At 39.2% G+C, this 14,512-nt stretch overlaps 1 protein-coding gene across 2 annotated transcripts in view; it reads left to right on the top strand.

Moving 5' to 3' along the window:
* The window catches only part of GRID2 (glutamate ionotropic receptor delta type subunit 2), a 700,788-nt gene that overhangs the window by 398,478 nt on the left and 287,798 nt on the right, over positions 1–14,512 (top strand). Inside the window, exon 3 of one of the 2 annotated variants that reach the window (XM_082758600.1) lies at positions 1,795–2,079. The exons of the other annotated variant lie outside the window; for it this stretch is intronic. Within the exon in view, the coding sequence (XP_082614726.1) occupies positions 1,795–2,079 (285 nt within the window). The remainder of the gene's footprint in view (positions 1–1,794; positions 2,080–14,512) is intronic. 2 annotated transcript variants of the gene reach the window in all.

The raw sequence follows: 14,512 nt of genomic DNA, 5'->3' as shown, positions 1-14,512 counted from the left end.
AATGTAAACGAACAGCATACTAGATGAATAGCTAAAGAGATTGTTTAAAGGCGTTCTGAATATTAGAAACTTGTGATACACTGATACTTTTTTGCCCAGTTGACAATAATAATTTGATAACGTTCTGAAAACGAATAGTTGTAAGTATTGAGAATCTAATACCTTTAACCTGAAGCCCAGGAGCTGCTCCAAAAGCTGTGGTATATTCAGAACATATACAAAGGAACAATTTTTCTGAAGTCAAAACACTTGGAAGCCACTCTATGAGAACACCCGTTCCCCCATATTTATCTGCATGAAGTGTTCTCATCAGTCAGAGCCTCAGTGGCATCAGTATGCCCTGGGAATCCATCATGGCATGTTCCAGATCTCTGAATCTTAATTAGAATAATGTACTGGCTTTATAAGGTATTCCTCTGCATTCATGGCCTCCAGTGCCATCCTTTGGCTAGAAAGTCAAGCTCCCCATGAACCTGACTGCAGTAACTCCATTCAGGTTGAATCGTTTGTCACGTTGTAAATATTCCTATTGTGATCAATAAGTGTTTGCAGAGTAAAACATTACTCACTGTGTGAGTAAGAGCCGTATGATATGAGACAACAGGTCTGACGCTAGTATATTTTTGTCTTTTTAGGGAAATGTATTCTCGCATGTGGGTTTCTTGTTTTTGCCTGCACCTGTTGTGTGCACAGAATATTCCTACAAGATAAGCAATTGCACAGTTTTGTATTATATTTGCATATGTAAATGCATATTACTCTTTACCATACCATTACTTAATTTCCATGCGTAAATGCAGGTTAACTACACATGTAGCTTTGCCAGTGGCAAATTGAGTATTTCAAAATTTAGACTTGGGTGTACTCTGGGGAATTATGCTACAAGCTTGTGTTGTTTCCTCATTCAAGCTCTCAGTTCTATTAGAAGCCCAAAAGAAACACTTGACTGTACTTTGTTTCACCGGGTAATGCTTCAAAATTACAGGCCTAATTATTATTAATTCTTTTGGTATTTATTGATTGCATTAACATTAATCATGATAAACACCTCTGGTATTAATGTGGCTGTCATTTGTGTAGTCCTTCACATTGCTTGCAACTCAGCCGTCATTAGCTGGACCATTAGTTACAAGGTACTCCTTTTTTGTGCAAGCAACACCATGACTTTCTTAAAGAAGTAAAAAGAATGTGCATACTGTTCACTGAACTTTGAAAGCATTTTGTTTTAGTCTTTTTTGTTTAAGGAAAAAAAAAAAAAAGCACAATATACCAAAAGGATAAGTTACATAAGATTGTTGTTTGCTTCTCTTAGAACCCAAAAGCAACTCTTGTTTTGCTTGGATAAGTTAATGTATGTAATCATATTCAGCTGTCTTCAAAAGTTGACAGCAAGGGTGGGCTGTTTTTTTTCAGATTTTCTCTGTATAAAGCAAAGATGCTACTCATGGAGCTGTTGTGCTAGACTTTGAAGAGTGCTTCTCTCCTTGGGAAGCCATGTTAATTCAGCAGCTGTAATTTGTTCTTAATGTTCCTCAGAAGGTCCAGGGTAGGTCCCATTTTGAAGAGAGAAATCATTTCTGGGCAAGGTAACCAGGGCGGTCTTTCAGCTTTCACCATAAGACAGCTCAAAGTGAATAGTAAATCTTCATGACTTTAGTGAATTACTCAGTGTACAAAATTTTATCTGCATTTCACGTGGTTAAAACTGCCCAGTGTCTGCATTTCAGCAGCAAAAATAGGCCCTATGCACTGAACTGCTCTCATCATCTTGAATACCTCTGTGTTTTCTTGCAGCCTGTGACTTGATGAACCAAGGCATCCTGGCCCTTGTGAGCTCCATTGGCTGCACATCAGCGGGATCCCTGCAGTCGCTGGCAGATGCCATGCACATCCCTCACCTCTTCATCCAGCGCTCGACGGCAGGAACACCAAGGAGCGGCTGCGGGCTCACCAGGAGCAACCGTAATGATGACTACACACTATCTGTCCGCCCTCCTGTCTACTTGAATGATGTCATCTTGAGGGTGATCACAGAATATGCCTGGCAGAAATTCATCATTTTTTATGATAATGACTATGGTAAGTATTACCCGGGCAATTTCTGTCAAATCCATAATACCACGGAAAGCAGTCACGCTACATCTTTGTCTTCTACTAGAACGTTTTGCTTCTAAACATTTATGGTTCTCTCAGCATTTCACATTACCTCAGAGAAATCTATTTCTAAAATCCATCAGTGTTTACAAGTTTATTTGATGACTTCTTTGTTAGAGTTAACTGATAAATGGAGAGCTTACCTGGGTTTCTATTCTGCTGGTGTTTGAAGTGTAAAAATTTTAGCATGTTTTCTTGTTTTTTGTTTTTTTTTTTGGAGTATATGGAAATACAAGGTGACAGTTCAAGAGGTAACATGTAAGATTTATGTTCTGTACAGTTATTTCCTGTGTAGAAATCTCTTGTGTTATATGGGCTTACATTTGATGGTCAGAAGCTGAGGCAGCAGTGAATGTAGGACAGAGACCTCAGCAAGAACAAGCTGCTATTTCTAAATGTGAAACTTGTAGAGAGAACTTCTGTAGAGTGAAGCGCATGTAGAGGAGGGCTGGAGAAGACCATGTTCCTTCTTTTTTTAAGTGCATTCAGTGTTCCTGAAATGTGCTGAATTGACAGTGGCTGTGTAATAGAGTAAGTGAGACACAGACGATGGCATCACAAGTTAGACTGTGCCATCCAGCTTGGTGATTCAGCCAAGTTCAGTCCAAATATCTTCTATTGCTGAGAGGAGATCTAGACAGATTGCTGTAGAATAGATGTGTTATTTAACTAATTTTATGATCTTTTTCTAGGGAAAATTGCTTTGAAACCAGACTGGTTTTCTTCAGACACATCCATTATTCATAAGTAATCATGACTTGTTTGGATGAACATTTCAAAACTTTATTTTCAAAGTTAAATCTTCAAGTTGTCGAAAAAAGCTCACTTCAGCGATTTGCTGTGCATAATAACTGGTTCGTTCAGGTCAGGTGTTATTGAATTTTGTTCCTTGGCTACATAATAAATTCTTAAATTAGAAATATAAAAAATGATGAATAGGAGAATTCCTATTTATAACAAAGCAGCACCTGAAAGCACCAGCCGTAGATCAGGAACATGCACATAACCCAAAAAGCCTGAAGAGAGTATTTTTGTTTTATGCATCTAAGTACCAGTGTGTCTTTGAAGAAGACCATAGTTATGCCAGATAAAAGATATCTTTTTGCATGTATTTGTTTTAAAAATCAAACTTGAATGTTTGTTGTTTTTTTTTTGTTTGTTTGTTTTTAATAACTGTATTCATAAACACTAGTTTTAAATCACTTAAGTTGCATTCTCAAATTAAAAAGAATGAAGTTCAGACCCATGTTATTCTGTCCTTGATTTCTGGGTACAAATCCTGTTATGGTTTGTGTTCTGTAATGCAAATGTCTGCCTGCAAGGAATAAGTTTCAGACCAGTAGCTAGTTTAGTGATGCATCTTCCCCAGATGTGACACAAGAGGAATAGTAAGTTTTCCCACCATCTTCTATGCTTTTCTGACTTCAATAGGCTACAAGTAATGCTGTGTTTATAGAATCATAGAATATCTGAGTTGGAAGGGATCCACATGGATCATCAAGTCCAACTCCCAAGTCCCCAGAGGACCATCCAAAAATCAGACCATGTATCTGAGAGCGCTGTCCAAATGCTTCTTGAACTCCAGCAGACTTGGTGCTGCGATCACTTACCTGGGGAGCTTGTTACAGTGTCTGACCACCCTCTCAGTGAAGCACCTTTTCTTGATATCCAGTCTGAACCTCCCTTGTTGCAGCTTCAAGCTGTTCCCTCGGGTCCTATTGCTGGTCACCTGAGAGCAGAGCTCAGTGCCTGCCCCTCCATACCCTCATGAGGGAGCTGCAGGCCGCCGTGAAGCCACCCCTCAGTCTCCTCTTCTCTAGGCTGAACAATCCAATCGACTTCCTCATACATCTTCCCCTCTAGACCCTTTACTATCTTTGTTGCCCTCCTTTGGACACTTTCCAACAGCTTAATATCTTTCTTATACTGTGGTGCCCCAAACTGCACAGAGTGCTCAAGGTGAAGCCATGCCAGCACAGAGCAGAGTGGGACAGTCCCTTCCCTTGACCAACTAGCAATGCCATTCTTGATGCACCCCAGGGTGGCCCTCCTGGCCACCAAGGCACACTGCTGGCTCATGGTCAGCTTGCTGTTGACCAGAACCCCCAGATCCCTTTCTTCAGGGCTGCTCCCAGAATCTTGTTGCCCAGTATGTATGTATAGCCAGGGTTGCCCCTTCCCAGGTGCAGAATTCAGCACTTGCTGTTGATAAACTTCATACTGTTGGTGATTGCCCAGCTCTCTAATTTGTCCAGATCTCTGAGCCACCCTTGACAGCATCAACAGCTTCCCCCAGTTTGGTGTCATCCACAAACAGGCTCAAAAAAGCCTTCAAGTTCTTCATTCAAATTATGAAAACATTGAAGAGGACTGGTCCTGAAATGGAGCACTAGGGAACCCCAGTAGTGACAGGTCACCAGCCTCATGTAACCTCATTTACAAGAACCCTCTGGGCTAAACCTGTCAGCCAATTGTTCACCCATCTTATTATGCTTTTATCTAACTGTATTCTGCTCATTTTGTCCAGAAGGATACTGTGAGAGATAGTATCGAAAGCTTTACTCAAATCCAGAAAGATTACGTTGACTGCCTTCCTTTGGTCAGGTAGCTAGCTGGGTGATTTTGTTGTAGAAGGAAATTAAGCTTGTTAGTCATGACCTTCCCCTAGTGAACCCATGTTGGCTCTGACCAATGACTGCATTGTCCTGTGTTTTTCAATACGTCCTAGAATAATCTCCATGATTTTACCAGGCACTGAAGTGAGACTGACAAGCCTGTAATTGCCGGGATCTTCCTTTTTGCTCTTCTTAAAAATTGGGACCACACTTGCCCACTTCTAGTTAACTGGGACCCCTCTGTATTCCCAAGACCATTGAAAAATAATTGAGTTACACCATTGAAAAATAATTGATGCACACCCAGCAGCCAGACACCTTGGTAGCAGCATGTTCCCCCCCAGAGCTCTGAGAGGCTGCATTGGCTGTGGTGGGAGCTGAGCTCCTGGAGGCCATGGCCTTCTGCCAGGTGGATACCATTGCCCCCTAGTCAAGCTGGCCAAGCTTCAGCATTCTTCCTGCGCACCCTGCTGTGCTGACCTCCTGATTGCTCGTGCTCCCTAGGGGCTGCCTTTGTAAGACAGATGGGGGTGCTCCTGGCTCTGCCCACACTTTGTCAGACCACCCTTGTGAGGGCTGCCGGGTCCTGGCGGCTCCCTCAGCTGCCTTGATGCAGGGAACCCCCTGCCCACCACAATCCTCTGCTCCCCACTGCAGAGCGTGTCTGCCCCGGAGCCGATCGCCTCAGTGTCAGACTAGACAGATTGGTAAACTGACTCTAATTAGGGACTACTGTCATGTACATCAGGAAAAGGTGCAAAAAAAATCTATATTTAGTATATACTAGGCAGTCTGCTGTCCCTCTCCAATTATTTGTGGGGTCTGTTGTTTTTTTTTTGCTTTTGTTTTTCTTGGACTTTTTTTTTTGTAGTTGGGATCCAATACTTTGAATAGATAGATATTAAATACATTTTTTTTTTAATTTAATGTTTAACTCTATGTAGGGTTGTTATCTGTGCAAAGGCAAATGTGGTTTTTTTTTTTTTTTTTTTTTAATTGTGCTAACTCCCTGATTTGAAAAGCCATCCTGAGGCAACAAGCAGTTTCTATATTCTCATTACACTTCCTTCAGTCTCTTTATACATTCTTACTCTACTATTTCATTGAATATCTCCTCCTCCCCTTTTAATAAGGAACAAGAGAGCAGAAGTTTCAGATTACCATCTCTAACTCAAGGCCTCTTGTTATTCTCATTACTATGAGACTTGTTCTCTGTCTCCTTCTTTCTGATACTGTAATGTCTCTCTAATTCCTCACTACTCTGTTTCAGGTGAAATCATTAGGCTTGACATAGTATTTCACCTGTTCTTAATTCTCCTAGCCAGTTTTTGATCTATGGCAGTAGTTTTCCCTCATACCTGTGATGACAGTATTTTCATAGCAGTCCCTAGTGAGCAATCTTGCCAGGAGCTTATTATAAGTCTTAACGAATTGTGTCACTTTCTCCCCTTTTCCTGCTATTTTACTGATATATTCAAAGCATTTCCAGTATGTTAGCAGGACACAGTTTTTCTTCCCAAGTTTTTTTTACTGACCAAAGAGGGGCTTGCACAATGAGTGGGATGGAAAGCAAGGGCATAAAATGACTAGCTGGGATCACTTGTTAATGGATTATAGAGCGGAGACTTCTGAATTCAGTGTTCACTCTGCTTTGAGCAGGAGGTTGGACTACATGACCTTCTGAAATCCCATCCAACCCTAATTATTTGGTGACTGTGATGTTTAAGAACGTAAGTTGTTGGGATGGGTCTGTAGATATGAAATACTAAACATAAACATATAAAAAAATAAGCAAGCCCAGGATCAGTTTAGGCTTTATAAAAGCGAGTTGGTCCAAGAACCCTGAAAGAGCTTGGGTAAGGAAACATTGGCTTCTGCGCCTGTTTTAGAAAGAAATCAAGACTAGGCATGCAGGACAGAGGCCCTGGGGGTGAAGCATCCCAGTGGTCAATATGTCAGCACAGCAAAGTGTGGTTGCAAGTCCTTGCAGAAGCCACAAGTCTCATTCTTCAACTTGCCTGAGAGGATCTACTACGATGTCTGATTTTTCATCTTTCAGCTCACACAGACCTAGACTTTAATGCTTTGCTCCCTTCAACTGCTTGCAGCAGTTTATATTAGACATTTTAATGTAACATTTAGTATTAAGTATTAAAGTAGATGGGAGACCAACACTTGCATTAGGATTAAATTCAATTCTTATAATAAGGAAGATATTGTTCATTTATTTAGAGCTAAATACATCATTCAGTCCTCTGCAGAACTGACACTTGTGCAAACAGACCTATTTCTTGCCCCAGTTGTTTTTTTGCATATAGTGATCTTTCCTTTTCAAGGCAGAAAGTGTAACACTAAATGATGTCTCCATATCACTAAATAGCACTTGAGAAGTAATGGGAATATAGATTTTGATGTGTTAATCCTTTAATTTTTCCTATTGTTCCTACGTTTTTGTAAGTTAGAAAATACGAATGTGCTGTTGGCTTGGTTCTGGCAACAAGAAGAGTTCCATTAAGAAATAATTTCTCAGTGATTCAATTTAACAATTTATTACCAAATACATTAGTTATATTGCTGAAATAATTTCCAGTAATATTTTTAATACGTGAAAAAAATGTTTCATATTTACAGTAAATTTTCCTAGAGTAAAATTATGCTCATGTCCAAAGTAAGTAACTGTGATAAACCAGATCCCTTGCACCTTTAAAAGTGGCTGATTTGTGTGTCAATATATAAATATTGTAGATTCTTATTCCTATGAATTTAATTGCTTTTGATTTTTATCTTGCAGTCTATCGTAGATTCTTTTTCACTATCAGGGAGTTAGAGTATTATTTATAGCTGGAAATGTGTCTTTCTGCAGGGCAGAGAGTTATTTGCTGGATGTTATCCTTTTGTAAAAATGCCATATTCTTTCTGAATAGCAGTAGACAAGTATATTCAGTTTTAACATTTTAACGCTTCTTCCAGCTAAATGCTAGAAGATTCAAGTACACTTAAAGTGCCTTTACCAAGAGAGAAAGTCAGTCTTTGGAGGAAGCAATTATTTCAGTAACTCATAGGCAGCTGGATGTTAAAGAAGGCATGTAGAAATGCATTTCTGGAATAACTGACATCTAATTTTTTCACTGATAGGTATTTTTTCAGATAAAACCGTAGTTAGGTTGGCTATTTAAACACACACACACCCTTGATAACAGTAAAAATAAGTATTTTTCTGCTTTACATAGTTAAGCTCACTAAAAGATTTTAATAAAGCCTTTGTATATATAGTGTCTTGTCAGTAACAAATGAAGGGATAATACATTTAAGCATCCATATTAGCTTCTACTCTTCTAGTACTTACTGCTCATTTCAAGTGGTAGGATCACTGTGCTGCAGAAGGTAGTTCTGCATCTCCCTCTTTCAAATGTAGGGAATGGACAGAGACACTAAGCCTCTGGACTTGTCCCTGTGACCATCAACAGCCTTTTCAGTAAAGGCACTTTCAGACCGGATAATGTATATGTATAACTTATACCTCTGGAAATCACTAAATTTAGAATTGTGAGAAGAGCCACTGACATCTGTAAATATTTTGATCAAGCTTAACCAAGTTATTACATCTTCATTTTATAGTCTCAAGTCCAAATTGAGTTTGTAACAGTAAATAATGCAAATCCTGGCTCGGTACAGGCATGCATCTGCTATGGCCAGTTTCTAAATATTAACCTGAAAAAGACTCTTATACCTTGAAGGTGTTAAATCACAGAGGGAAACAAATGAAATAATTGTTTGAGATCTGAATGTGAGCACCCCGGCTATATGAGCAGAGTAATTTACCTAGAATACCAGAATATGGTTGAATTGTTTATTTATTTATTTATTTATTAAATCTCTATGGTGTATCAACAAGGGGCAAGATTTTCCAGTTTAAGTCTTTCTCTTCAGGCAGTTTACAGCTCACCATATATTCCAGGAATACATAGATACTTTCCTGTAGTAGTAAATTTTTTATGGGGAAAAAAAAAAAACAGTCAATCACTGCAAGAACATAATTGTGAATTTTGTGCAATTTACAATGTAGGTATCTCTGCATTTCTAAGATAAAAGTGAGAAAGTCTAGCTGTTTGAAAACATTTATTTTTAATGTTTTGTTGGTGCCAAAGCAGATAGAAAGATTCTGCACTTTATCTAGAAAGGTTAGGGGAATAAGATTGTTTCTTGGGAATTAATGTTGCCTTATTTCCTATTCTCTTTTATTGTAATGGTAGTGATATTTTAAAATCTTTCCGTATTTTATATGAAAAAAAAAAAGCTTTGAAACCCCACTTATCTGTCCAAATTTCTGGCCTAACCTTATGTTTTTCTACCCAGCGTACCTTCAATATGCAACCATTGTTGTTGATTTACATCATATTAACTGCATATATTTGGCACTGGATATTTACCAGTCACTTAGGTGGTAATTTAATTTTAACTTCTGCAAAGAAAAAAAATAGGGCTGCTACGAGGCAGATTTACTGTGTGAGGGAGGTTAAAGGAGGCAGTCCCATAGCAAGTGGAGGTTGAAGAAATAATTTAAAACTGCTGGAAGGAAAGGAAGGAGGGTAGCAGTAGAAAAGACTTAGAGAAAGCTCTCACAGAAAATTCCATGTGGATTTATCCTCTTAGTTCTCAGCATATGTGAGGGGTTCAGACTATTTGTGCTGGGGAAGGATGAAGGCAGCAGTGAGGTGCTTGCTCACATGAGTAAAAAGATGTCTCAAGCTCAGTCTGACAGAGGAGTTGGGGGAAAGTCCCAAAATAAAAAACAAGCTCAATGAGGAGAACAGTGAGGTCTGTAAATACTGAGGATGCTAGTAAAGAGCTCTGTGAAACTGTGAATTTAAACGAGAGCATTCCCCCCAACCCTGCCCAAGCAGGATGGTTCCAGCCTAATATATTAAACTGTGTGCAATGAGATAGCATGGGAGTACAATTCTTTAAAGATCCTGAAAAAAGAACGGGGAAGGCTGAGCTGGGTGAAGAGAAGGTTGTTAAAGGGATGGTATTCTGAGCTGAAGTCCACCTGCAGGTATGGGCTCTGGATTCCAAGCATCTCCTTTGAGAACCTATAAAGCAAATAATTTCACTGTCACTTGCCTGCATAAACATTTTCCAGAAAGAAATAAATGATGACCACAGACAAAGATGTGCTTGGAACCATAACATTTTCAAATCATTTAAAGTTTTAATGCAAGTTTAATAAAGATTCATAAAAGAATCACACTCTCCTTAATCGATTGCAAATGCTCATAATTACCCTGAGGCTGTTTTCAGCTGCCTGATGACTATAATATTCTCAAGTCTGTCTCCAGACAGTCTTAAAACTGTTTATTACTCATCTGGCTCTTTGCCAAGATCCTGTACTCATTTACTTCACTGTGCCTCAATAAACATATAATTAATTCAAGCTTCTTATTGAACTTTTTTTTTTTTTTTTTTTTTTTTGGATTAGTATGTATTATGTCATCCAGATAAAGAGAAAAGGAACATGTGTTTTTCATCCATGTAACTGTAATGTGTCGATTACATTGCAAGTTGGTAGCTGTTTGTGAGAACTCATGTAATAATTTGTTTTGGCTGTTTGATATACCACTGGAAATTGAATATATATTTTGGTTGTCCCTTAAATTATTTAACTTTTGAGTTAACTGAATTACTCTGTAATATTTCTGCCGTGGAACAATGGCCATGCTCTTGTTTTTTACACTGATAATAGTAGGGCAAATACATTCAAGGAGCTATGAGTGAATATGTAGAAAGGTAAGAAAGGATTATCATTTGATCGATTTCCTTTAAGATGGAATAAATCTGACTCTCAAAGGCTTGACTCTGTGTCAAACTCTGTGTTGTGTTAATAAGGAAGGAAGATCAAGTTTTTGTTTCTAGAATTTCAGTGTTGAGCTCAAAATCAAACTGTAGATGTTTTCCTAATATCTGTGTAATGTCTCCCTAAATGATATGTTACTTAGAGGTTTTGCAGATGTGTGAGATTTCATTTGGGCATGTGCAGACTGCAAGCTTCAAAAAAAGAAAAGTGACATTTTAATACTATTTGCATTTGGAAGACTTTCTGAGTACCTCATTCTTGTATTGTTCTCCACTGCTGTTAGCTAAATGTCTTTCAACTTTATAATTTTAGTATCCTTTGAAAAGTATTCAAATTGAGCTTGAAAGTGGATATTTTGGCAACTAAGTAAGTGGGCAGTTCTCAAAAGAGGAACCCCTTGATCAGAGTATTTTGCATGTTGAAGAAATTATACCACCATTAGAAAGGAGGCATGAGTTAGTCATAATGATGTCATAAAAGTCAGGTGGTTTCATAAATTGAAGAGAAAATTTCTCTGACACAGTTTTAACCGGTCAAGAAAAAATGGAAAAGGCTAGAAATGATTCATTGCAGTATTTGTAAATCTTATTTTTATCTATATTGTGGCTTGCGTTCCTCACATTGCCAGTCCATTCATAAGGTATTCTTGTGCCCATAGTGTAAATCTTTAATCAACTGAAAAAATTATTGAGGAGTAGATTGATGTTCAGTCAGAGAACAATTTGTCTTGAGTAAGATTATCACACACACTGTCATACTTATTCTATGACCAGGAAAGGATGCAAGGACAGTCAGTCACTTCACTGTTCCTTGCCACCTCCTTGGACAGAGATGTATCATACCTCACACTTCTGTAAACCAACAAGGTGTTCTGAGGACCTACAGGGAGAGCTAGTATATCATATACTGAAGTATAGATTTCTGTTAAATAACGGTGTGTATCTAGGCATAGAGCTGTGTCGTACAGCTGTATAGGATATAAGCACAATTTTTCAAGTTTGGCATAATTTCTAAGAGAAGAGTAAATGCTGAAGATAAACAGCGCTAGGCTCTAAGCTGTTATCTTTGGAGGCAACAGATGGGAAAAAATTATTTCTCTGCAAGATGTTTTACTCAAAGAAAACTACAAAAGGCCTTTTGGAAATTGCTAATGCAAACTGTAGTCAAACAGAATTTGATCAAAGAAGTAGAAAGCAGGTTATACAGTCAAAAGTATGTGACTGTAGAATTTATTGGCTTGTCAGCCTCCATGAGTGAGGGTTGATCACAATCTGGCTCCCGTTCTATTTTCAAAAACCTAAGGTAGCAGCTGATACTCTTAAGGATTAGTTCTAGCTTCAATTTTATTTATCTATTTTATCCTTTTTTATATTTTTTTTATTTTCTTTCTTCCCAGTTATAAAGCTGAGAAACTCAAATGAAAAATCTTGTGTCAGTCATCACTACAGTTGGAAACTTAAGTCTTGCAGGATTTGAAAACTACAAAAGTTAGCATCTCTCCCGCAATATTGGTTTGGCTTCTTGAGATTGTCTGTATTGATTTTTCTTATTTGAAGTGTAATCTTTAATAATTGAAGTATGCCATGAAACAAAAAGAAACTAATGTGAATGGCGTAGTCAGAGGATCCTTTAAAATACAGATTTCCTAGACATTTCAGTAGTGCCACAATAGCTCATATCAAACAACAAAATTACTGTTACATGCTCTTCTTATGGTTTGATATGGAAATATATTTAGAAAAGCCAAAACAGTGTTTATTTTTCTTCTTTTTCCTCAACTGGATTATATTAAGAAATTTGAAACTTATTTTATGCCTTTTTTTTTTTTTTTTTTTGCATGTGTGAAATTGCAGAAAGTTGCAAGTGAGGGAGGAAGAAAGTCACTCTTACCATTTATACATTTTCAGTTTTCCCTGAGAAATATAATCTCTACTTGTTATATTCCCAAAATTGTGATAATATAAATGGTATTCCACCTGCAATGAGGCATTTGAGCTTAAATGTATTTATAATGAGTTGGAACTAGTGCTCAGTTCCCAAATACAGATAAAAATCAGTGAGAGTGCTATGTAGGTGTTGTGGGGGGGTTACGTGGCAAGGTTTTGGTAGCAGGGGGCCATAGGGGTAGCTTCTGTGAGAAGGATCCAGAAGCTGCCCCACATTAGATAAGGGCCCCACCAGTGGCCAGAGCTGGGCCAAAAAGAGATGTTGTTTGCACCTCTGTGAGAGCAGATTTAAGAAAGTGTAAAAAAAAAATCTGCTGCTACACAGCAGCTGGGAGAGCGAGAGGAGTGAAAAACAGCTGTCTAGACACCGAGGTCAGTGAAGAAGGAGGGGGAGAGGTGCTCCAGGCGCTGGAGCAGAAGTTCCCCTGTGGCATGTGGTGAGGACCATGGTGAAGCAGGTTTTCTCCCTGCAGCCCATGGAGTATCACTGTGGAGATTTTCATTCTGCAGCCTGTGGAGGAGCCCCCAGTGGAGCAGGTCAATGTGACCTGGAGGAGGCTGCGGCCCATGGAGAGCCCCCGCAGGAGCAGGCCCCGGGCCAGAGCTGCAGCCCGTGGAGAGGAGCCCACACAGGAGCAGGGGGCTGGTGGGAGCTGCCGCCCACTCATAGGGTACCCGTGCTGGAGCAGTTTGGGGGATGGATGGACCCCATGGTACGGAGCCCTGTAGGAGCAGTTCTTGAAGAGCTGCTGCCTGTGGGCAGCCCCCGCAGGCTCAGTTCAGGAAGGACGGCATCCCATGGGAGAGACCCCACATGGAGCAGGGGCAGAGAGGGACCATGAAGGAGCGGTGGAGACGAAGTGCTAGAGACTGACCACAGCCTCCATTTTCTGTTCCCCTGCATCACTCAGGGAGAGGAGGTAGAACAGGATGGATGGGGGAAAGGAGTTTTTGGCTTCTTTCCTTTGTTTCTCTCTTCTCTAGCTTGCTACTAATAGGCAATAAATCTTACTATCTCCCTGCTCTGAGTCTGTTTTGCCCGTCACGATAATTGTTGAGTGATCTCCCTGTCCTTATCTCAGCCCTTGAGCCCTTTGCATTGTATTTTCTCCCCCTTTTCCTTTGAGGAGGGGGATTGAGAGAGTAGTTGTAGTGGAGCTTAGCTGCCCATCTGAGTAAAACCACCACAGCAGATGTTTGGTTTTTGTTTGTTTATTTTTGTTTATTTTACTTTGGAGGTTCACTGAATTACTTATAACCTGACTAATGAGGGGGAATTCCATTGCTGTTAAAGTAGGGTAAAGGACTATTATTGAATTTATTGAATTATTATCGATTATTATTGAATCATCATGCTAAATTGTTGTTTTTCTTAGCCTAGACCTCAAGCATGTTAATAAACATAAACACAAATACAGCAGTGTGAATGCTTTGTTCAAGGCTTTTGAGAGTGGTGCTACAGTCAGAGTCCAGCCAGAGCTGCACATCTCCCTTGTGTGCAGTGCATTTCCATAATTAATAGTTGCTGTCATGTTAGCCATCATTGTGTAAGGAAGAATCACTTCTCTCAACTTACAAAGCTTTCTTGATAAGAATTTGAACAGTGCCATTTGTTATACAATGGCTTTTCTCATCAACTGTACAAATAAAGTGGTCTTTTGTGTAAATCAGCCAGTGAATATTTATGACAGGTGCATTCACCTTTACTGCCACAGCTGAATCAGATGGAATTTATCATCTGGGTACTGCAAGGAAAATGTTCTCAGATCTAAAATGGTATCAGAGGGAGGATGAGCTAATGATTGTAAACCAAGTTTGAGATAACCGAAGTGCTCAGCAACAACAAGTGCCTTGTAATTTAGGTGGTATACAATGGTAACAGTGGATGGATTAATTTTTTGCTGTTGGTGACTACGGCTATCTTTCTCTTTTGGCTATAGCAT

The sequence above is a fragment of the Aythya marila genome, assembly GCF_965140915.1.
Source record: "Aythya marila genome assembly, chromosome: 4".
Taxonomy (NCBI): Eukaryota; Metazoa; Chordata; class Aves; order Anseriformes; family Anatidae; genus Aythya; species Aythya marila.
Note: the sequence above shows the minus strand (reverse complement) of the source record. Positions and strands in the feature narration are given on the sequence as shown.